Source organism: Schistocerca nitens, chromosome 4 (genome assembly GCF_023898315.1).
Source record: "Schistocerca nitens isolate TAMUIC-IGC-003100 chromosome 4, iqSchNite1.1, whole genome shotgun sequence".
Taxonomy (NCBI): domain Eukaryota; kingdom Metazoa; phylum Arthropoda; class Insecta; order Orthoptera; family Acrididae; genus Schistocerca; species Schistocerca nitens.
Window position 1 is genome coordinate 684,934,636 of NC_064617.1, and position 25,539 is coordinate 684,960,174.

The following is a 25,539-nucleotide window of genomic DNA, read 5'->3' on the forward strand; positions in this document are numbered from 1 at the left end:
AACACTTCACAATCACACAAATTTCATAGACAACACCTATGAAGCATTTTTGCAAATATTTATGGACTTCTTTACTGGGAGTTTTCTGAAAACTTAGCACGTAGTGTTGTAAAACATTTATTGAGTTAACATTTTAAGTCACTGGCAGCAAGTTCTGTACGGGTACGGATTTTAAAAAATCGTCCACATTTGCAAACGACTGTCAAATACCCCCTGTCAGTCGCTATGACATATCGCAACACACACGGTCTACGCAACAAACTGAGGTGAAAACGCGTCGGTCCGCGTTTGTAAAGTGCATGTGCAACCTTGGCAATGCCGGTTGATCAACAGAAGTTAAACAAATGACTGTCCCAGTAGAGAGAGAGAGATTAGTAAACTGACAACACTAAAAAAATGCTAAGCGCATGGCGAGAATAGCACTGTATTTGAGTAGGAATTCAGCTGTAATATAGAGTCAATATGGAATTTGATCAGTTGTGAAGCAACAAACCGCGTTAATGCTACAAATCGAAGCTACTTTTTAGACACTGGCACGGTTACTGAGTTAACAGATAATGCGTGTTATTTGTGTGGAGGTTATGTGATTAGGAATTACAGTAGTTTGAATAGCACATGCTTGCATTTAAAATGAGTTACCGAGCTAGCGCATTTCTTATGTGGGATTACTGAAGTAATATGTTATACAAGGTTAACAGGTGCAAAGAGACGGCTGAGATACCCAGCACTTGGCTCGTTGTAAATGACAGCCGGTATTGCTTTTCGGCATTACATTTCTATTTTGAAATTATGCGAACTAGCCTTCTATAAAGTAATTATTACACATTTGCAATCGGCAAATTATCTCGAAGGTGAATTATAAACTGGACTTCATATGTCGGTATTAACCTGTGGAAGTTCTGCAAGTAAATAAACAGCTGCTTAATATTCCAGCGGGATGATGCTACGTCTGAGAAATATGATTCAAGACGAGCAAATGGAGATAGCAATATGCATTATACTGCGTTTGCCAGGATTGTTTCTATTGGACTCATATTACCAGATGACGCAGGATACCGAAGATGCAGAGCAGACTTTCATCGTGGCAATCCCAAGGGCCGCTCATATTTTGAGTAAGCATTCCTTATTTTTGAGAATATACAGCTATTCCAGATGAATATAAGCATGCCTAAAACTGTTGGTGTGGACACCAGTGTTACCATATGTAACCCTATAATTGACTACAATGTTTCCATTGACGTCTTGAACATTTCTTGTGCAACATAAAAACCATAAACCTACAGTGTTGACACTGCAAATTTGCGTCATTTACGTCTCGCACATTTTTAAGACTTAAAAATGTGTATAAAGCCCGTTTGACGTGGGCAGTGCAAGTAATCTGTTAGGGAAATGCTGTGTGAATCAAAATCATTGAAAACTGCACAAGCTACAAACACTGCTGTTATCCATCAGTACCGAGGACCCACAGGGGTATAAAGCGAGTCAAGGACTTGTGAAAAATCCAGAGTTGCTGTTCAGTAGCATTACAATTTTGCCACCATTACCCGTACAGAACCATTACGGTACACAGTTTGTATCAGAAATTCAAACTTTCATAATTAGTAATAAAACTCATTTTCTATTAGATGATCTGTTGCCTAAAATAAATATTACTAAGTTGTCGTGGACATGTCATTTTCCATGTCTGATAAAGGCTTCCTCTAGATGTTTATGTGCATTATAGGATAGTCTTTAGTGACATGTATCCATTTTGAGTCTGAATGTTTTCTGTAGTCACCTACCCACCATCCACTAGTCCTCTTCACAGTTATTCCTTTCCTCTTAGTTTTCAGCAAAAGCTTCCTTGCTGATGTGCATGGCTATATTTGCCACCTACTCCCGTCTATTGCTTATTTATTTTTATTCATTGATCCATAGACAAATTTCTTTGTATGGATGTCATAATTTTACAAATGCATTATTTATACAGAGGTACATAAGATAAGAGTAAGGGGTAAAAAAAGCATTCATATGGAAAACTCAGAATATAGGTACATACATATGCTATATATTGCTGAATTACACAAGGCAAGATTAAAGAATCAGAAAGAACCTCATTCAAACAAGAGAAATTATACAGCTTGGTTTTTATATTACATGGAATAATTTTTCAAGTTAGATGTGTAGTGTGTTTTGTATCAACATCAAGTAAACTAGCTTTGGCTACTTTGTTATTGGTCAGCTGAGTATTTATTTGTAATCATTTTTGTTACATGAACTCTTGAGCAAGTCAAAAACTATTTTTTGTAACTATACTTTCAGACATATTTTAAATTTATACAGTTCCATTAGGCTATGTGTTGAACGCTTTTGGTTTTGTTATATAGCTTTACTCCTTGGTAAAACATAGTGGTTTTAGTCTTAACTGTATTCCTTTTAACCAGCCACAACCAACCACTGTATCTGGTTTGGCTATTATGTATGGAGCTGTTTGTTGCCTATTAATCAACGTTTTTCGTATGCATACTGCAATTTGAAAACTTTGAACTGTCAAAATATCCATTTATTTGTTTTCTTTCACTTAGCAATTTCAAACATGTACCTCTTTATTGCTCAGTGTACTACCATCAGTTTTCATATGGGTTTCATATTCTCAAAACTGATAATACATACAGATTGTAAACTTTCTATTTCAGACATAATTGAATCTTAGTATCAAAAACTAAAGGCTCCCCAGGTCACTGTTTCTTTTGTTAGTCATACCAACATTGTCTTCCACCACTGTAAATATAAAACAACATTAGCTGCTTGTGTGAATTAAGTGTTAATATTTACCCTTGTCTTTCCACATTTTAGTTATAGTACAATTATAAATTGCTTTTCAGGCACACTTTCAAACTTCTTATGTTAAGTTCCACCATTAATTTTTGCATTTTATGGGCTAGTACAGTCTCACAAGCAAAAATGATGATGGGCAACACACAGTACATCTTCTAATCCCCAGTTCAGGTCTCTGAAGAGTTGTTCTAAGACTGCTAAGAATAGTTTTTTGAAAAAAAAAATAGTCATACCTCATTCAGTTTTCAATTATAAATTTTCAAATATGCTGAAACTCGCCACATTTACATTTTTATATGTATATGTAGAACCAGTGATTTATTGCATAATTTCATTCATGACGTGTAAGTGGCCCATTGTGATGTATCCCTTACATAGCTGCATGTGTGTATAAATATTTGCATTGTCTTAAGGAAGCCTCGCAAGACATCAAATTGCTAGATAAAAGAGAAACCACAGAGCTCACCTGCACTGTGAGAGTCGCGCATCAATCCCTTTTTATAACATGCTTCTCATGTATATACTTAGGTTTGGAATACCCACTCCTTAAACAATGTTATTGATGTATTTACCTTTACTGACAACTGCACGTGGTCAGACACTTTTTGAGCAAGATGTACTTATTGTATTGTATTGTGAGTACAATATATTCTTAAAAACTGGCAACACACATCAACACACAACTTACCTTACTCATCGACAATATTATGAAAAGGATAGATTGCTACTTATCTTGTAGAGGAGACACTGAGTTGCAGACAGGCACAACAAATTTGATTTCGCCCAAAAGGCCTTTTTCTGTGGTGCCTGCCTGCAACTCAACTCGGCGTCTCCTCCACGCGGTGAGTAGCTATCTGTCCTTTTCATAATATTGTTGTTATTCCATCCTGTATATTCCATTGTTTGAATTTATGTTATTCATCTATATAAATGACATAAACACAGAATAATTCATAAAACATTTTCTGTAATTGGAAGTACCTTTGCAGTCAAAGCCAGAAGGAATGCAATATCCTAAACAGAAAATCTGGTTTGCAGGTATGGCTGCTCTGTATTGCAAACAAAGCTGATATACGTTATGAAAGAAAACACACACAATGCTGGTGTAATTTTCTACAGTATTCATAATTTTATTTTACGAACCAGATTTTGTCTCTTCCACCATTGTCAAGTATAAAGAGAAATATGTGTGGCTGTGAATTTTTTGGAGTATCATGACAGTTGTCATCTTTGGAAGCCAACTGAAATAGTTTAAAATCTTTGATCCTACAAAATTTTCACACCCATGCACTTTTATCTTTGTGCCTGATGTTAGCATAATAACTATTCCATGTTCACTGCCAAATTAATAGATTAAACAAACAATGGAAAATCCATGATGGAATAATGGCAATATTTTGAAAAGGACAGATTGCTTCTCACCACATAGTGTAAATGTAGAGTCGCAGTTAGGTACAACGAAAGACTCTCAACAAGTAAGGTTTTGGCCAATAGTCCTTCATCAGAATTACACACGCGCGCGCGCACACACACACACACACACACACACACACACACACACACACACACACACACACACACACATGCAAATACATGCAGGAGTTGCATTTGCTTGAGTGTGTGCGTTGTTAAATTCTGATGGCCTTTTTGGCCAAAAGCTTACTTGTTTGACAGTCTTTTTGTTATGCCTATTTCCAGCTCAACATTTCTGCTGTATGGTGAGTACCAGTCTGTCATTTTTATCTTCTTGAAATTAATGGGTTAAATTATTCATGTGATGAAATCCCTTTTTGCTGTTAACCCATTAGCAGTGAAATTTTTATTTAGTGTGATTCTTTAAAAAATTTTAAGGAAGTGTTTGAAAGGTTTAAAATAACATCTAGCTGAAGTTTAAAATGATTCCCTTGGACAGAAATAAAATTAATCACTGTCCTATAAATAGGACGTTGGCCACTTGCAGTGTCCAATAAAGAAAACAATCTTTCTTCAGCTTTTCTTTCCTGTTTTACAATTTGTGTACACTTTATTTTTTAAGGAGATAGATTAGAAACAAAACCCTGAATTTCAAAGTGGGAAAGATTTGTTTAAATAATCAAATTAAACATAAATTCAGTACTCTTGAAAGATTGTGAGAAATAATTAATGGTTTTCTGTAGTTAGACTCTAAATGGAGACATGCCACTCATAACTTGCTGTACAAGGGTAATTGTGATTATCTACAAAGGTTAGTCAGTAGAACCTACAGGCCTAGTCAGTTACACTTACTAAAAATGTTGAATCTTGTTATTATTGATCTAAGTGTTGCAAAAACAAGTATTCTTAGAAATTAGTAACTAGTTAGATGGTACAGTTACAAACAGGCAACTGTGTGGGAAGTCTGGTTAGTTATGAAATTTTGGAAAACAAGGAGTACATAAAGTTAAATCGCATTTAGTACATACTCCCAGGAGGCTTTCCGCTCTTTGGCGGATTCGTGCTTGGCTACCACGGGCTCCCAGTCTTTGCATCATTTTTCCCTTCCATGCTGCATGTCTGTCCTCTTGCTATTCCTTTTCCCCTCTCTTCCACATTTTCAGTGGCTGATATCTGAACAGACTCACCATTGTTTTTCATTCCCTTTTTTTTTTCGTTCTTTGTTCACCTTCTCCTATCCTTCCTCCACTTTGGCATTTGAGTTCCTCTTTTTCTTGTTCCTCCTTGGGCGCTCCTGAAGGCCGGCCCACGCGTCTGATGCATAACAGGTGACTGTGTAATATGGAATTCCCAGCCTTGAGTCAACTGGTAGGGTTCGCATGCACCCCCTGATACAGGCCAGGCCCTGGGGGAGGGGGAGGGGAGTGATTGCCAGAGCTACTACCTTCCCAGATTGCCGATTGGCCCCTGTGTCACCTGTTCGGGAGGTATCACCTGAGGTGTGAACAATCACATAAGGCACGTGAGGCCCCCTCTGAAGGGGGCCCCCAGTTGGAAGGAGCGCACCATCGGAGATGCTGGCAGCCATGGTGATTTTTCTCACAATGAGCCAGTCTTCATTTTCACAGTCAGTGTCTACTAAACATAAACAGAATGCAGCCCCCAATTGGAAGACCCTTCCAGCTGCACCATGGTTCCACGTGGTTTCACATACTGAAGACAGTCAGTTCTTTGCAATGATAAATCCGTTACTTATTCAGAAAGGTATTGGTGCAGTTACTGGCCCTGTGAAATCCTGCTTTCATTTACACAATGGCACTTTGCTTTTGGAGACTACTTATGATCCTCAAGCACAACAACTGCTTGCTGCTTTGCTCCACGGCTATCCTGTTCGTGTCAAGGCCTATAGAACTCGGAATTCTTCCTGCAGTGTTATTTACAGTAGGCTGCTCAATGGTGTGACTGAGGCAAAAATCCAAACGTATCTCTTTGCTAGGGGGTCATTGCAGTCCATTAGATGATGAAAAAGGTAGATGCATCCTTAATGCTCAGATGTGCTCTTTTTTGCCCTTTTGATAGAGTGGTGCTTCCATCTAAGATCAAATCAGGCTATGAAGTTATCACAGTCTGACCATATATTCTGAACCCGATTCAGTGCTATGAATGTCATCGTTTCAATCACACTCGAAAGTCCTGTTGACACCGGCCAAATGTGTAACCTGTGGTAGGGACGCTCACGAGGGTCATTGTCTGCCTTCTTCTCCCTGCTGTATCAACTCCAATGGCGACGATGCTGCCTCCTCTCGAGATTGTCCAATGTATCTCAATTAGCAGGCTGTCCAGGAGATCTGGGTAAAGGAAAAAGTGCCTTGCCTGGTCGCTCGCAAGTTATTGGCTAGTTGCAGACACTGCGTTCTACCATCTGGAACTTACAGTACAGTTCTTGCTACATCTCGCTCCACGAAGGACATGGCCACGCAGACATGTGACCTGAAATTCAGCACTGCATTTGTGAAATCGCCCAGTGTCATGGTAGCATTGCTGTCTCCTCATCCAGCTGTGCAACAAGCCACCAAAATTTCACCTCACAGGCTGAAGTCACCTGCTACGAACCAGCAGTGCGGAATGGACAGAAGGAATACTCCTGTGAAGACTTCCTATTCCCCTCCAGCCAACAAACATCTGAGTCTTTCTCTGCCTACAGAAAAGGCTCCAAGAAGTCAACCAAAGGCAAATAGTCTCGTCCTTCGCCAACTCAGAGATCCACTTTTGATGGTGTCACCATGTGATACCCTCACCTGGCCAACCTCCGTGTTGTTGGTGCGCACTGCCAGATGTTTTTCTGCCCTGGGCTCCGCAGATGACAGAGGGAGAATGCCGAGACCTCTGTAGATCTCATGGAGCATGATCCTGCAGCCTCTGCACCCTGTAGCATTGAGTCTTCGAAGGCTGGCACTCGGAAGCCGCCAAGGTGACACCTCTTCATTTTTTCCCTCCTCCCCTTTCCTCATTATGACTCTCCTTCAATGGAACATTTGTGGGCTTCAATCAAACAGAGGATTTATGGCTGCTCTTATAATAGCAGAGTCTGCTTGTTCTCATCCTCCAGGAAACAAAATTGCAGCCTCATGACCGCTTTGAACTCTCACATTTCTTCCCAGTCTGTTTTGACCTCCCAGAACCTGTCCAAGAGGAGCCCTCTTGACTGACCTTCTCAATCAACTTAACCTCCTCCTGCCTTAACACGGGAGCACCCATGTTCCTTTCAGACTGCACACACACCTACTCAGATTTGGAGCTGTCCTTCTGCACAGCCCAGCTTGCCCATCGTCTTGAGTGGTTCATTTTCTCTGACATATGATCAAGTGACCATTTCCTGTGTGCTCCCCATTTGCTGACACCTACCCCACCTATGTGCACACTCAAATGGCAGCTTACTGGCAACCTTCAATGAACAACATTTTCCCAGTTGTGACAATCGGGTAGAATACCTTACAAATGTTATTCTTACTGCCGCAGAATGTTCCATTCCTCACTCTTCCTCTTTACCACACCATGTCCCATGGTGGCACGATGCATTTTGCATGTCGAGACATGCTCTCTGCGTTTTTAACATCATCCTACAATAACAAACTACATTCATTATAAATGGTTGCATGCACAGTCTCTTTGTGTCGTTCGGGATAGCAAAAAAGATAGCTGGATTTCATTCACTAGTTCTTTCAATAGTTCAACTTCCTCTTCCGTCGTGTTGTCCAACCTCTAATGGCTCTCTGGACCAAGATCCTTTCCCCACTCTCCGGCTTGACAGTATCAGATGCTCTCATAGTGGATGCTATTGCTGTTTCCAACAACTTAGCCACCATTATGTGGAGATTTCGAGCTCTTCTCACTATCACCCTGCCTTCCTCCATCGGAAATTAGCAGAGGGGGCTCAGGCAATACCGTTTTCTTCACAGAATTGAGAGTGCTACATTGTCGCCTTTACTATGAGGTAGCTAGATCATGCTCTCACTTCATCCCAATCTTCTGCCCCTTGGCCAGACGATACTCACATTCAGATGTAGCAGCACCTTCCTCTTGCATGCAAGCACTTTCTGCTTCATACGTACAACCACATCTGGGCACATTTCCCAGACACTGGTGTCAAGCCACTGTCATACCCATACCTAAGCTCGGTAAGGACAAACATCTTCCTTTGAGCTACCGCCCCATTTCTCTCACCAGCTCTGTTTACAAGGTGATGGAACGTTTGATTCATGCCTGGCTGGTATGGTGGCTCAAGTCTTGCAGTTTACTAACCACTCCACAATGTGGATTTCAAGCGTGCCGTTCTGTAGTTGACCATCATGTCACTTTGTCCACCCATGTCATGAATGATTTTCTGTGGAAATTCCAGATGGTGGCCATGTTTCTTTGATTGAGAGAACGCCTGCAACACCTGTTGGAGGACTTGTATCCTCTGTACTTTCTACTCGTGGGGCTTCCATGGCTGCATGCTCCATTTCCTTCAGGAATTTTTAAAAGACTGAGGTTTCGAGGTACATGGGGGTTCTGCCTTGCCAGCCACCTTTATCCAGGAGAATGGTATCCCTCAGGGTTCTGTGCTAAACGTCCCTCTCTTTGCTATCGTCATTTACCCTATAATGGCCTGGCTCCCACTGGGCATCGCAGGCTCCCTTTTCATTAATGATTTTGCCATCCATCACAGTTCTCCACAGACTTGTCTCATTGAGCAGCATCTTCAGTGATGTCTCAATTGTCTTTACTCATGGAGCATAGACAGTGGCTTTCATTTTTCCACTGACAGAACAATTTGTATGAATTTCCGGAGGCAAAATTGGTTTCTCCCACCATCTTTACATCTTGGGCCTGTTACTCTTCTGTTTGTTGAAATTATGAAATTCCTGGTCTCCTGCTCGATAGGAAACTTTCTTGGTCCTCCCATGTGTCTTAACTGACAGCCTGCTGTATGTGGTCCCTCCATGTCCTATGTGTCCTCAGTGGTACTTCCTGGGGAGCAGATCAAACCACCCTCCTCCATTTGTACCAGCCTCTTGTCCGTTCAAAACTAGACTATGGATGTTTCGTTTATGCATTTGCACATTCGTCCCTCTTACGCCATCTCAAAACTATCCATCATTGTGGCATCCATTTGGTCACTGGCACCTTGTACACTAGCCCCGTTGAGAGTCTGTATGCAGATGCTGCCAAACTACCACTGCCTTAACACTGTGACTTTCTCCTCAGCAGATATGCATGCATTTGTCTGCCATGTTTGGCAACCCATCCAAGCCTCATTCTTCTATGACTCCTTTGATCACCAGTATAGGGCCCACCCCTCTTCTCTGTTACCTCCTGGAGTTAACTTTCGGCTCTTTCTCCAGCTTCTTAACTTCACGCTCTGATGGGTGTGAACCTTTCACTGCCTTGATCTTCATTTGCTTCCTAAGGACACTGCTCCAGCCTCACTGCCGCCTTCAGTTTCACGACCTTTGCACGGAACTTCGCGATGGTACCTTTGTGTACATTGATGGCTATCAGACTGACCGTGTTATCAGGTGTGCCTTCTTCATTGGCACCAACGTTTTTCAGTATTGGCTTCCAGAATACTGCTCAGTATTTACTATAGAGCTCTTCGCCCTGTATCAGGCCACGGAGGACATCCGGCGACACAGGCTTTTCAATTGCATAATCTGCTCTGACTCACTCAGTGCCCTTTGAAGCCTCTATGTGATGCACACTGTCCATCCCTTAGTGAAAGGGTCCAGTTCAGCTGTCACTTGCTCACTCATAATGGAGCCACTGCGATATTTATGTGGGCTCCTGGTTACATCAGTCTGACAGGAAATGAGGCCGCTGATGCTGCTGCCAAGGCTGCAGTCCTCGTACCTCAGCCTGCTAGTTCTTAATTCCTTCCGATGATCTCTTTGTTGCCCTCTGTCAGCAGGTGGTTTCACTTTGGCATCATCACAGGTCTTCCCTTCATGGGAACAGGCTCCGGGGTTTCAAGCCTTTCCCAGCGGCTTGGACAGCCTCTTCTCAGCCTTCTCGTCATGAGGAGATCATTTTAGCTAGGTTGTGTATCGGGCACTGTATTTTTAGCCATCACCATTTTTTAAATGGTGCTCCCCCACAACTTTGTGCTCATTGCCATCTGTGATGGTTCACAATTTTTGACAGAATGGCCTTTCCTTAAGCACTTACGTTCTTGTTTGTATTTGCTTTCTGAGTTATCGGCCGTTTTAGCAAATGGTGCATGGACTTTCAACCACATTTTATTTTTATCCATTGTAGAAATATGGCAAAGGTTATTTAATTTGTTCAGGAACTTGGTTTATTTATGACGTATCTTATAGACATTTCTCCACATTCCTGTTTTTAGCTGCCTTCTCTTCTGTCGATTGGGATTAATGTGTAGTTACTTTTAACTCCTCTCTTTGTCCTTGTGTTGTACAGTTCTGACATGGATGCATATGACCCTAGAAGTTTTTGTGCCCTATAAACAAAACAGAACAAAAACAGAACAAAACAAACATTTAGTACAGAATGTTAGAGGCTTCCTTGAACAATTTTGGAATGGACATCTTCTGAGCTTTTCTCTTTATCAAATAATGTGGCCTCTCCCATCCAGTTGCACAGAATCCAAAACTTTCTTCCTGTAGGTCTGAAGTGATATTGGTCTGTCAGTGCTTCTTCCTGCTTTCTGCCTGATTTTTGGATATGAGGTGGCAATATATCTTCAGATATCCTTGATGCTCCCCTGCGGATCCGGGGGTTAGAATAGGCCTGAGTTATTCCTGCCTGTCGTAAGAGGCGACTAAAAGGAGTTTCACACGTTTTGGCCTTTATGTGATGGTCCCCTGTAGGGTTTGACCTCCATTCTACAAAATTTTTCCAAAGAGCGGGCCAGGTGGGGAAGGGCGCCTTACATGGTGCATTGTGTATTCAGATCTTTAGCCCACTTTCTCGCCGTCGCATTGCAGTCCCACCCATTCTCCATCTCTTGGGCAAGGACACCTTTCTGGGTCCGTTTTCCACTATGCAGTGTCGCTTTCTGCACCGTCGATGACCATGGACTTCTTTGCACCTGATATCCAGCATGGTAGCCAGTCTATTGTGGTGAGGCTGCCATGTACCCTGTTGGTTGTAGCCTCCTGACCACACAGGGATCGCTCTGCTGATGCCTGCACTGTTAACTCACCGTGTATGCCAAGGGGTAGATGCCCATCCCTCTGGGGCATCAGGACCCCCGGCAATGGCCATCCTACAAGGTGGCCTTTGCTGCGGCTGGGTGGTGCCTGTGGGGAGGGCCCCTGGTCGGAATGGGTGGCACCAGAGCGGATGACATGCGATGAAGCGTAGTCCATCATCTCTTGCTGGTGGTGAAACACCAGCAATCTCTAAGTGCTCACAAGCTCAATTCAACACATAGAAGTACTACCCCAAATCATTCCCCTCCCTGACCACACCATGTGAGGAATGTCAGGCTAAGGATGGCAGCAGATCTTATTTGCCCTGGTACCTTGTATGTTCGAGAGCTGATGGGGAATCTTTCATGATGATGAAGCCTCAGTTTTTTGTTGAGCATTTAGAGGACAAGTTTGGGGAGGTGGAGGGCTTGTCCAAAATGAGATCTGGGTCAGTCTTGATCAAAACAGCATCCACAGCCCAGTCACGGGCATTACTCACTTGGGACAAGCTGGGGGTCGTTTCTGTAACCATTACTCCGCATAAGAGCTTGGATATGGTCCATGGTATTATATTTCACAGGGACCTTCTTTTGCAGTCTGATGATGAGCTGCACACCATTTAGAGCGACAAGGTGCACATTTTGTCTGGTGTGTCCACCAGGGTCCGAAGGATAATCAGGTTGCCACCGGTTTCTTCATCTTGGCGTTTGAGGGTGGTACATTGCCCGACAAGGTCAAGGTGATTGTATACGGCTGTAATGTAAATACCACGGCTGTGATGTAAATACCTCCCCCAATGCGGTGCTTTAAGTGCTTTAAGTTCGGCCATATGTCTTCCTGCTGTACTTCCAGCATCACATGTCGGCATTGCGGACATCCATCACATCCCAATACTCCATGTGCCCCGTCTCCCATCTGTGTCAACCATGGAGAGCACCATTTGCCTTGCTCGCTAGACTGCAGGATTCTCCAGAAAGAAAGGAAAATCATGTAGTACAAGACCCTGGACTGACTGACCTACACTGAGGCTAAAAGAAAATTTGAATGCCTACATCCTGTGCGTATGACATCGCCTTACGCTGCCACTACAGCAATTCTGGCATCAGCAGCTCTGCCAATCCCAGTCACCTCTCAGAGCCAGAAGACCACACTTGCCCCCTTGATGGTGGGGGGCATTTCCCTCACTGTTGCTCCTGCACCACCTACTTCAGGGCAACACCCCCTTCCCCACCCCCCACTCCCCAACCATCAGAGACGCCCATCCCCACTTCTAAGCCAGAGAAGTGTAAGTCTTTTTCGGCTTCTCTCGCTAGGAAGGGGTCCCTTGGGTCACTCCCTTCCCAGGGTTCTGCTAGTGGGAAAAATGACACCCGCCAGCGGCTGAAGAGCCCGAAAGCAGACGGTCGTAGGGCTTCATGCTCATCCTCAGTCCCGGGGACTGAGCCAGTGAAGTCCTCCCAGCTAGGGAAACCCAAGGAGCACTGAGAGAAATCCAAAAAGAAAACCCCTAAGACCAATGAAATTGCAGTGGCACCCACACCACCGCTACCTACAAGCTCTGTGCCTGAGGAAGGGGTGGAAAGTTTGGCGTCTGCTGAGGACCAAGATCTCGCCAGACCCTCAGACACAATGTTTATAGACTGCTCAGGCAATAAGTCAGTGGCAGCAGGTGACTCTGAGGCGTAAAACTACCTCATTGAATGTTCCATGCCTTCCCAGTCTCAAGATGACATCATCCTCCAGTGGAATTGCGGTGGTTTTTTCCACCGCCTGGCTGAGCTACGGCAACTGTTAAGCTTTACACCTGCTATTTGTATTGCCCTCCAGGAAACCTGGTTCCTGGCAATGCGGACCCTGGCCCTCCACAGCTGTAAGGGATATTACAGGAACCATAGCGACTATAATTGAGTGTCAGGTGGAGTTTGCGTTTATGTCCTAAACTCAGTCTGTAATGAACCTGTGCCCCTTCAAACCCTTCTTGAAGCTGTGGCTGTCAGAATAAGGATGACGCAGGAAATAACTGCAATGTATATCTTCCTCCAGATCGTGCAATACCCTTGAATGTATTAGCTGCACTGATTGATCAACTCCCTACCCCTTTCCTACTTTTGGGAGAAATTTAACGCCCATAACCCCTTGTGGGGTGACACCATGCTTATTGGCCTAGGCAGAGATGTCGAAACTTTACTGTCTCAATTTGACCTCTGCCTCTTAAATACTGGGGCCGCCACACATTTCAATGTGGCTCATAGTAGTTACTCGGCCATTGTTTTATCACTTTACAGTCCAGGACTTCTTCCATCTATCCACTGGAGAGCACATGATGACCTGTGTGGTAGTGACCACTTCTCCATCTTCCTGTCACTGCCCCAGCGTCAGGCTCACGGATGCCTGCCCAGATGGGCTTTGAACAAGGCGGACTGGGGGACTTTCACCTCTGCTGTCACCGTTGAATCTACCCCACATGGTAACATTGATTTGATGGTTGAGCAGGTGGCTGCAACAATTGTTTCTGTGGTAGAAAATGCGATCCCTCGCTTTGTAGGGTGCACGAGGCTTAAGGCAGTCCCTTGGTGGTTGCTGGAAGTGGCTGAAGCAATTAAGGAGTGTCAGTGAGCTCTGCAGCAGCATAAGCGGCACCCTGCCCTGGAGCACCTCGTAGACTTTAATTGGCTCCGTGCCCATGTTCGCCATCTTATCAAATGACGGAAGCAGGAGCATTGAGAGAGATATGTCTCGACCATTGGATGCCATACTCGCCTTCCCAAGTCTGGAAAGAGATCAAATGTCTTTTTGGGTACCAGACCCCAACAGGTTTTCCCAGTGTTACCATAAATGGTGTGTTATCTACCACACAAACACAATTGCTGTGCACTTCGCTGAGCACTATGCTCGAGCCTCTGCATAGGAGAATTACCCCCTGAGCCTTTCGCACTCTCAAACAGTGGCTGGAAGGGAATGTCCTCTCACTCACTACATGCTGCAGTGAATCCTATAATGCCCCATTTACAGAGTTGGAGCTCCTCAGTGCCCTTGCACATTGCCCCGACACAGCTCCTGAGCCTGATCTCATCCACATCCAGATGATTAAACATCTCTCATCTGACTACAAGCGACATCTCCTAATCATCTTCAACCTGATATGGTGCGATGGCATCTTTCCATCACAGTGGCGGGAGAGCACCATCATTACAGTGCCCAAACCTGGTAAAAACTCGCTTTATGTGGATAGCTATCAGCCCATCCGCCTCACCAACATTCTTTGTAAGCTGCTGGAAGGTATGGTATGTCGGCGGTTGGGTTGGGTCGGGTCGGGTCCTGGATTTACGTTGCCTACTGGCTCCATGGCATGGCGGCTTCCACCAGGGTTGCTCTACCTAATCTTGTGTCCCTCGAGTCTGCCATCCGAACAGCCTTTTCCAGACGCCAACACCTGGTTGCTGTCTTTTTTGATTTACGAAAAGCGTATCACACGACCTGGTGATATATCCTTGCCACATTGTATGAATGGAGTCTCCGGGGCCCACTCCTGATTTTTAATCAAAACTTCCTGTCGCTGAGTACTTTCCGTGTCCATGTTGGTGCCTCCCATAGTTCCATCCATATCCAGGAGAATGGAGTCCCACAGGGCTCTGTATTGAGTGTCTCTCTATTTTTAGTGGCCATTAACGATCTAGCAGCAGCTATTGGGCCCTCTGTGTCACCTTCTCTGTATGCAGATGACTTCTGCGTTTCGTACTGCTGCTCCAGTGCTGGTGTTGCTGAACGTCGCCTACAGGGAGCCATCCACAAGACACAGTCATGGCCTCTAGCCCATGGCTTCCAGTTTTCAGCCGCAAAAGTCGTGTGTCATGCACTTCTGTCAGCGTAGTACTGTTCATCCGGACCCAGAACTTTACCTTCATGATGGTCCACTCACTGTAGCGGAGACATATTGATTCTTAGGACTAGTTTTCGACGCTCGATTGACCTGGCTTCCTCATCTTCGTCAGCTTAAGTAGATGTGCTGGCAGCACCTCAGTGCCTTCTGTTGCCTGAGCAACACCAATTGGGGTGCAGATCACTCTACACTGCTGTGGCTCTACAGAGCCCTTGTCCAATCCCGAATTGACTATGGGAGTGTGGTTTATGGTTCAGCAGCGCCCTCAGCATTGCATTTACTCAACTCTGTGCACCACTGTGTGTTTCGACTAGTGACAGGAGCTTTTAGGACGAGTCCAGTGGCCAGTGTACTGGTGGAGGCTGGGGTCCGTCCATTACAGATCAGACATGCGCAACTACTCACCAGTTACGTAGCACACATTCGTAGTTCTCCTGAGCATCCGAATTACTGTCTCCTTTTCCCACTCACAGCAGTCCATCTCCCATATCGGCAGCCCAGGTCAGGGCTAACGATTGCGGTTCGCATGCGAGCACTTCTGTGTGAACTGGAGTCCTTGCCTGTACCAACTCTCCTCGAGGTCCATTCACGTACACCTCCATGGTGTACGTCTTGGCCACAGCTTCGTCTGGACCTTTCACGTGGCTCTAAGGACTCCGTTCACCCTGCGCCTCTCCACTGTCACTTACTCTCGACGTGTTCCGGGGCTCTGAAGTGCTTTACACCGACAGCTCGATGGCTGATGGTCGCGTTGGCTTTGCCTACGTTCACGGCAGCCGTATTGAAGAGCATTCCTTACCCGATGGCTGCAGTGTATTCACTGCAGAGCTGTTGGCCATTTCTCGTGCACTTCAGTATCTCCGTTCATATCCTGGGGAGTCTTTTCTTTTATGTGCTGACTCTTTGAGCAGCCTGAAAACTATTGACCAGTGTTACCCTCGTCATCCATTGGTAGCATCCATCCAGGAGTCCATCTATGCCCTGGAACGGTCCAGTGGTTCAGTGGTGTTCGTCTAGACCCCTGGTCACGTAGGAATCCCAGGAAATGAACTTGCTGACAGGCTTGCCAAACAGGCTACACAGAAACCACTTCTGGAGATGGGCATCGCCACTACTGACCTGCATTCATTATTACGCCACAAGGTTTTTCAGTTTTGGGAGATGGAATGGCAAAATCTCAGTATGCACACAAACTGCGAGCCATTAAGGGGTCCATGAATGTGTGGAAGTCCTTGTGAGGGCCTCTCGCAGGGACTCCGTGGTTCTCTGCCAGCTCCGCATTGGCCATGCCTGGGTGACCCACAGCTACCTCCTGCACCGTAAAGACCCACCTCAGTGTCGGTGCAGTGCCTGGTTGGCAGTGACCCATATTCTTCTGCTCTCTCCTTCTTTGGCTGCCCTGCAACTTCATCTTCGGTTGCTGGACTCGTTATCATTGATTTTAGCAGACAGCACCTCATCGGCTGATTTGGTTTTACGTTTCATCTGTGAGGGTGGGTTTTATCATTCAATCTGAGTTTTAGCGCATGTCCTTTGTCCCTCTATGTCCTCCACCATAGTGCTTTTAGGGTGGAGGTTTTAATGTGTTGCAGAGTGGCTGGCTTTTCCTTTCTATTTCTGTGGTTGGCCAGCCACTGTAATCTGCTTCCTTGTTTTACTCTCTTCTAACTGTTTCTTGCATCTCCCAGTTGTTTTATTGTCCTCTTTTGTTCCTTTTAGTGTTCATTGCCTTTCCCGTTCTTTGTGTTTTGTGTTATATGTCTCGTATGTTTTATTCTCACAGTTTTGGCATTGTTTTATTAGGAACAAGGAACTGGTGACCTTGTAGTTTGGTCCCTTCCCCCTCTTTTAAACCAGCCAACCATATCCTTGATGTTTTGGATGCCTGAGATACATTGTTGTAGAGTACATATGTGTTTACAATAGCCATGTTGACAATTATAATGAAAAGTAGCCAAAACCGTCTTTTTTCCTAGGAACTGCAATCGTGTGTTTCTCCAGAAGCCAGTCATGGTGGTCTATGCTGCTGCCCCTATATTTGTTATACTGACGCACAAAATAAGGCTGTTTGATGAGCTGCTTTTCATTTTGGTCTTTTTGTTATCTAGAAACTGAAACCAGAAGCTTGATGGGATCAAAATTTGTTGCCAGTAAGACACAGGTGTTGTCATTCCACTTTACCATGGTGATTTGGTTGGTTGTGTTGAAATGGGAATCATAACTTCTTCAATCTTTCTATGTTAAGATTTTATCTGATTTGAAAGGGCAATGAGCAGTCCTGTTTTGTCTTACTACGCCTGTGGCATGGAACTCTAACTGTTTTAGTTCTACAAGCAGATAATATGAACCAAAAAAAATTATCAAAATACATGATACATCTGTTTGGGTCAGCGACACATACTAGCATTTTTTTCGCGACTTGATTTCCCAAAGGTTAAGAATCTTCAGAGACATCTTCCCACAATAGCCTACAGACCAAATTTATATCAACAGCCACCACTTCCATACAAAGCCTAAAATTTATGCTGAGACCTAATGGGTTTCCCTTTTAGAAATTGAGAGATTTCACCAAAAATTCCCCACTTCTGGAAGTTTTCATTCATAATGACAATCAAATTTCTGACCTTGAACCCTTAACCACTTTTGTTATCATTCGCTTAATTATTATATACAAAATGATACATTACTTTTAGTTAAAGTTATTTTTTTATGTGCTATGCCACTTTTACAAGGGCACCATGAGATCATCATCTTCAGACCAATAATTAATCTCTCTGGCTGCACTATGTGTGGTATCCAGATAAAATTAAGAAATCAATAAAAACTTTCAGTTCGTCTACTAAGGTAGAATACTGTGGCTTGTTTTTCTTTCATAATGCTATTTAACAACTCAGAAGTAAGCAACTCCTCAAAAATGACCTGTGGCATATAATCTTGTAGAGCTTTGACAATATTTTCATGGTTAGTTTGTGCCAGGCTACCTACATTACCAAAACTGTAATTATGGTATGTCCTAGACCGTATTGCTGTTGGTTCACTCTTCTTCTTTTTAGAGAAATGAATCTGCAGTTGGGACTGAACTTAAGTTTCCTTGGTGGCACTGCATGAAGATTATGTAGAATAGCTGGGAATGTTGTTGTCCTCCAGCACATTGATTTCTACTGTCCCTGGAATATCTTGCACCATAGGACATCCTGTTTCATCATCATCAAAACTACCCTCATTTGTCAGTTCATCAACATGAAGTGGTAATGCAATCACATCTGCCTCTATCTTCTCAGAAAACAAGTATTCCACAAGCTCCTCAGCTGATTTGATTGTTTTTTGCCAGTACATTTTAGAATTCCTGAAAGAAAAGGAAACTGGGCATGGGTATTATAACAGTTGTAGGACATCATTTTCAACTCAAAGTTTTTAGTACAAGATTACAGGTTTTTGTCTGGTATTTTATACAGCTAGCATAAATAGACTTTCAACATTCAACTACTAAGTAAGCTAATTTACTTACCCTTCTTGTAAGACTACTGGTGAAACAGAAAGCAAATCATGTGCACGGGCAAAAATTCACAAATGTTGACATAAAGATATATATTGACTTCCACCTCAAAGATGGCCACATCAGTACCTCTGTCCATATCGAACCTACTCACCACCAGCAGTACCTCTACTTTGACAGCTGCTACCTACTCCACCATACCAAGAAGTTCCTTCTATACGGCCTAACCACCATGGCCATCGTATTTGCAGTGACGAGCAGTCCCACTCAAATATACTGAATGTCTCACTGAGGTCTTCACAGATCATAATTACCCTCCCAGCCTTGTACAAAAACAGATCTTCCATGCCTTATCTTTCTTGTCACTGTCCACCTCCCAAAGTTCTGCCATCCAGCCACATAGGAGCATTCGCCTGGTGACTCAGTATCACCCTGGGCTGCAGCAACTGAATTACATTCTCTGCTAGGATTTTGACCACCTCTCATTGTGTTTTGAAATGAGAAATGTTCTATCTGCTATCCTTCCTACCACTCCAACAATGGTATTCCATTGCCCACCGGACTTACACAATGTCCTCGTCCATCCCTGCACAACCCCTGCTCCCAAACCCTTGCCTCATGGCTCATATCCTTTAATAGACGTAGATGCAAGACCTGTCTCATACATCCTCCCACCACCACCTACACCAGTCTGGTCACAAACATTACCTATCCCATCAAAGGCAGGGCTACCTGTGAAACAAGTCATGTGATCTACAAGGGTGCAACCAATGTGCTGCATTGTATGGCTGGCCTCCAACAAACTGTGGACAAGAAACAACTGGACCACCTTGTGCTGAGCATGCTGCCCAACACAACATTCTTCATTTCAGTGACCACTTCACAGCCTATGCCATCTGGATTCTTCCCACCAACAGCAGCTTTTCTAAATTACACAGGTGTGATCTCTCCCTGCAATATATCCTACATTCCCGTAACCCTCCTGGCCTCAGTCTTCATCCGTCATTGTCCTCACCAGTCTACCCTGTTCCCATTCCAGCACTAAATAGCCCTCTGTTCAACCAACAAACCCAATCTTTGTACTTCTTTCTTTTTCCACTGCTTTCCCTCCCCCCCCCCCCCCCCCCCCTCCGCCACCCACCATACAACCTCCCGACTGCACTCTAGCTGGCATACCCTCTCTCCACCTCGTCCCAGCACGCCCCCACTAACAGCAGTTTACTGGCCCCCGATCCCTACCCTGCTATCCCTCCCCCTCCCCACCCCAGCTTTCTCCTTACCCCCACCTGGTTGCCTCTCCCATCATGCGTTGCTGCTCGTAGTCTGGCTTCAGCTGCAGTTATTCTTTTCGAGACTGTTTCATCAATTGTGTGAATGTTTTCACTCAGTCTTTGGGTAGGAGTGTTCCCACTGACATGCTGTTCAACCTTTTTGGTTATATGTGAGTCATGGCTAGGGTTGCCAGATTTTATACAGACAAATAACATTTCTTATTTCAAGAAAAGGCAAATAAAAGGCTTATTTCTAGCAAATGAAGTATTTTCAAAATGTGTGTATTTATTTATTTAAATACAAATTTTTCATACTTCTGGCAAAAAATATCAATTTTTAAGCAGGTTCGAAAAGTTTATAACTGATGCTACATAGTAAATTTATGTTAAATAATGAACTTCCTTTATTTAAATTTATTGAAGCTCTCTCTGTAACTCTGTCTCTCTCCTTCCTCAGCTCTTTACACTTCACCAACAATCCTCTTTCAATAAACACTGAAGTGATTTGATCAGATAGTATATAGGATACAATTTTTAATTGTTTGGGCACTTAATCACTGATTTTGCAATCATGTACTATCACTTGTTGGAAGTATTTTTTCGTCATTGTTCATTAATTTTCCTTGGATTTCTTAAATTAATATAGCTTTGGAATATTAATCATCCTTGCAGATTTTGTGTGTCAGTTGAGTTTACCATGAGGATAATTTTTTATCCAGTTATATTTTTCCTTTCATTCATGTTTACATTTATATGCTTCTTTGTTTTCATCAGACTTACTGGTAAATCAGAATCACTTGTCTTATTATTTGTTGCCTTTTAAGTTGCATTAAAGAACAACATACATTTATAAATTCGAAACTTTTTACGAGGGTTATTCAATAAGTAATGCCCCACATTTATTTTTCTCAGAACATATTTATTGTTAAGAATCAGAATTTGGTGGCAATATACATCAATATGTCTCTCATGTCCTGGTTTTCTATGTAGTCTCCATCACATTGTATGGCCATATGCCAACATTGTGGAAGAACATGTATTCTGTGCTGGTAAAAGCTCTTGTCCTTTAGGTGTAGCCATGTTTTCATTTCATGATTGACACTCCCACAATCTTCAAAGTGTATTCCCCGTAGAGAATCTTTAAGCACCCCAAAGAGATGCAAATCCGAGGGTGCCAGGTCTGGACTGTAGGGTGAATGAGGCACCCATGTCCAACCCAATTTGGCGATGTGTTCCCGGATTCTCAGACTTTTGTGTGGGGACGCATTATCATGTTGGAGCAAGATCTCTGCTGGATTCTTGTCCGATCGAACATGTCATAAATTTTTCTCGAGTTTATTCAGAGCTTCACATATGACTCTAATTGATGGTTGACCCTCTTGGCATCACATCCATGAGAATCTGACTTTTCCGGCAGAAGAGATTGTCTTGAATTTCTTCTTTTGTGGTTAATGAGGATGATGCCACTCCATGGACTTGTTTCCAGCACAAAGTGGTGCAAGCGGCTTTCATCCCGCATAACGATCCGTGACAGAAAAGCCTCTCCGTCGGTCACAAAACACTCCAACAAATCAGACGAAATGGCCTTAATCTTGTGGTCTGTTGTGAGCATTCGTGGAACCCATTGTGAGCACCTCTTTGAATATCCGAGAGCCTTGATCATTGTGGATGCACTTCCAATGCTGAACAACAACTGTAGAGTCAATTGCCAAGCTGTGATGTGCCGGTCGGCACAAATAATGGAATCCTCACAATTCAGCATGTCTCGAACAGTGGCTGTGACAGGACATCCCGAGCATGGCTGATCATGGAGCTCTGTTTCTGCATTTCCTGAGGCTGTAACTTTCTTTACCCATCACCCAAATGTAATCTTATCAACTGCAGCATCACCATACACTGCACACAAACATTTATTAATGTTCATCATGGTTTCTTTTTCTGCGCACAAGAATTCAATAATGGCACACTGCTTGTAATGTGAGTTGTATGTAGAAGCCATTTTGATGTTTTACTACAGCTCTACCATCTGCCAGAATGGATTGGAACTTCACTGGTCCCACAGAAAAAAACATCAATTGTGAAGCACCAACAAGGATGTTTGTCTGTGTATACAGGGTGTTACAAAAAGGTACGGCCAAACTTTCAGGAAACATTCCTCACACACAAATAAAGAAAAGATGTTATGTGGATATGTGTCCGGAAACGCTTAATTTCCATGTTAGAGCTCATTTTAGTTTGTTCTTCCACCTACGCTCAATGGAGCACGTTATCATGATTTCATACGGGATACTCTATCCGTGCTGCTAGAACATGTGCCTTTACAAGTACGACACAACATGTGGTTCATGCACGATGGAGCTCCTGCATATTTCAGTCGAAGTGTTCGTACGTTTCTCAACAACAGATTCGATGACCGATGGATTGGTAGAGGCGGACCAATTCCATGGCCTCCACGCTCTCCTGACCTCCACCCTCTTGACTTTCATTTATGGTGGCATTTGAAAGCTCTTGTCTACGCAACCCCGGTACCAAATGTAGAGACTCTTCGTGCTCATATTGTGGATGGCTGTGATACAATATGCCATTCTCCAGGGCTGCATCAGCACATCAGGGATTCCATGTGACGGAGGTGGATGCATGTATCCTCGCTAACGGAGGACATTTTGAACATTTCCTGTAACAAAGTGTTTGAAGTCATGCTGGTACGTTCTGTTGCTGTGTGTTTCCATTCCATGATTAATGTGATTTGAAGATAAGTAATAAAATGAGTTCTAACATGGAAAGTAAGCGTTTCTGGACACATGTCCACATAAAATAGTTTATTTCTTTGTGTGTGAGGAATGTTTCCTGAAAGTTTGGTCGTACCTTTTTGTAACACCCTGTATTAATGACTTTTTTTGAAATGGGCGTTACTTATTGAACGACACACATACAACAATTGAAACATAAAAATCTGGGTGGTGCAACATAGGGTTACATGTGTTGAGCTGTCACTGCATATTAGTGTTGTTATTTAGATATGTTTTCATGATGTGCCCTGTAACTGAGAAGGAAGTGATTAACCATCTCAGTATAAGCCTAGATGAGTGTGAGGAAACCACTTAAAAAGCACACTCAGGTTGACTGGCAGAACTGACTCAAAACAAAGGGGAATGAAACTGAGACAGCCCTCAGCATACCAAGTTTGGCACACAGCATGCAGACACAATATGCAGCTACCACGACACCCTCTTAAAATAACATATCAAAATTATTCAGCTGAATTGTGTTACAACATAGTGTATCCTTTTTCTAATAAACTGTGAGTGAACTTGTTCAATACATGTCAGTTAACTGGGTTAGGGGTACGTTAGAAATTGGTGTCATTGGGTTTTTAAGCAGTTCTGATTTATTTCATACAGCACAAAATGTTTGTATAGATATTGATTTTTTTATGAAAGTGCAGAATATTATTTAACACTAGAATCACTGATATTTGGATATACCTAGAACTGTGGCTGGGTGATGGGTTATTGCTACTACTAACGAATCTGAACTGCTGGAAATTTTATTATGCAATCAACAAAAATAAAATAGCTCTTCACAAATTATCATTTATTATTTTAAAAAACTTACACACATTTACTAGGTGTCTTTATTAGCTACCATCACATAATGAGCACAAATAATAATCTTTTGATGCACATTTATTGCAGACAGTTTTCTTGCACATGTCACACTTTACAAATGATTTGTTTCCTTAACAGTTAGACTTTACGTGGCAACATGTTCGCTTCTTGTGTGTCTCAGGAATGTCTTCAGGTGTGAGGGAGGTACTAGTCTTTCTGGTTGTTGCATACTTCCCAGCAGGCTCCTCCCCTAGCTGTGGTATGAAGACTCTGTGTTCCTTGTTTAGAGCATTGTACAATACCCAGGCATTTATCACAGCCAAATCCAGCAAGTTGTAAAATGTGTGACCAGGCCAACATCTCAATGGTGCTTTGACAGAGTATTTGAGAGCCATTTGGTCGACCATGTATACTTCATATTTAGAGCCATTATAAAATGTAACTGTAACTGGCTTCTTTTTCAAACCATCTTCAACTTGAATGTAAGGATGTATAGTGCTGAGAATCAGGACCTTCTTGTTGTCTTTTCCCTGGTAAACTGTCACTGTGGTATAATTCTTCTTCAACAATACTATGCTACTTAACACTTCTTTCGCCTTCTTCATACAGACTGGACATTCCCTGTGAGATTGAGGTATGGTACCCAGTAGACTTGTAGCATTTGCTTTCAAGGTTTCATACGGAGCCAGGGAGGTGGAAAAATTGTCGCATGTCACATTTCTTCCTTTACTGAGGTAAGGTTACATAAATTTTTTCACAACAAAATCACCAATACGCTTACCACTCAGCCTTGTGTCACCCTCTCCTGGATAAGGAAAAGCATTCGCAATATATTTGGTGTCTTTAGCTACTGCCATCCAATACTTTTGCCCATATTTGTCCAGTTTTGAGGTCATGAACTGTGTGAATCTGCAATGGCACTTTGAAGGAAAAAGCTGTTCATCAATTGTTATATATGGACCCTGTATGTTGCTACATTGTGCATTCGTAATGAACTCGTACCAGACTTCTGATAGCAAAGTAAACTTGTCTTCTTTCAGTTGTTCTGATCTTGTGGATCTAATGTCAAATCTGACATAACACATTATCTCTCTGAATCTGTCACAAGCCATTGCTGACTTCACAAAATTAGTTTCCCACTTCGATGACCACAAGATCTTTGCTTGTATAGCACCATGGACCTACAGCATAGCTGTAAAAGCTTCCAGTTCTTAAACATAGTTCAATCATCTGAACCCAATTTTCGACGTGCTTCGGTCTCAGTGTATTGAACAAAGTGTCTCAAAACCTTTTCCACCATTATAAGCATTGTAGGAGGTCTCATTCACGTTTTGTTTTGTATGGGGAGTTGGTCATACATGGTCTTTGAAAACACTCTGTTGTCCATATCTGCCAGTCGAACAGTCACCTGTAACTCTCACTTTCCAGGTTGTTCCGTCTGGTGCTTCAATATCTCTACCTGGAAGAAAGACTTTTTTACAGTTGTTCTTGTAATAGTAGTAATTAGTATTACAACATGTATTTATGTTCAGTATATTATGGAATATTAGGACAAAAACACACCTTCACAAATGTGATGTAAGACTTGTAAAAACTCAAGAAAGGAACAACGTATAAACATCAGTGTTGCAATTGGAATTCGTGTTAATGCAGCACATCATGAACAATAATTATTATAAAAACAAACTCATAAATATACATACCTTTCTCTTTGGTATTTAGTAGAACATCCTCGGGAGTAACATCATCATCTCATGCCAGAACTACAGGTGATGGTAATTCTTCCTCAGATGAAGACTCCAGTGGCTCATACTCTAAGACTTGATCCAAAATCTCATTTAGCACATTTAAAATGTTCTCT

The 25,539-nt window shown here is 43.0% G+C and overlaps 1 protein-coding gene across 1 annotated transcript in view; it reads left to right on the top strand.

The window, feature by feature from the left end:
* Positions 1–379: 379 nt before the first annotated feature.
* LOC126252500 (RING finger protein 145-like) overlaps positions 380–25,539 on the top strand; it is a 202,111-nt gene continuing 176,951 nt past the window's right edge. Inside the window, exons 1-2 of the mRNA XM_049953395.1 lie at positions 380–851; positions 934–1,112. Coding sequence (XP_049809352.1) covers positions 938–1,112 — 175 coding nt within the window. The 5' untranslated portion in view covers positions 380–851; positions 934–937. The remainder of the gene's footprint in view (positions 852–933; positions 1,113–25,539) is intronic.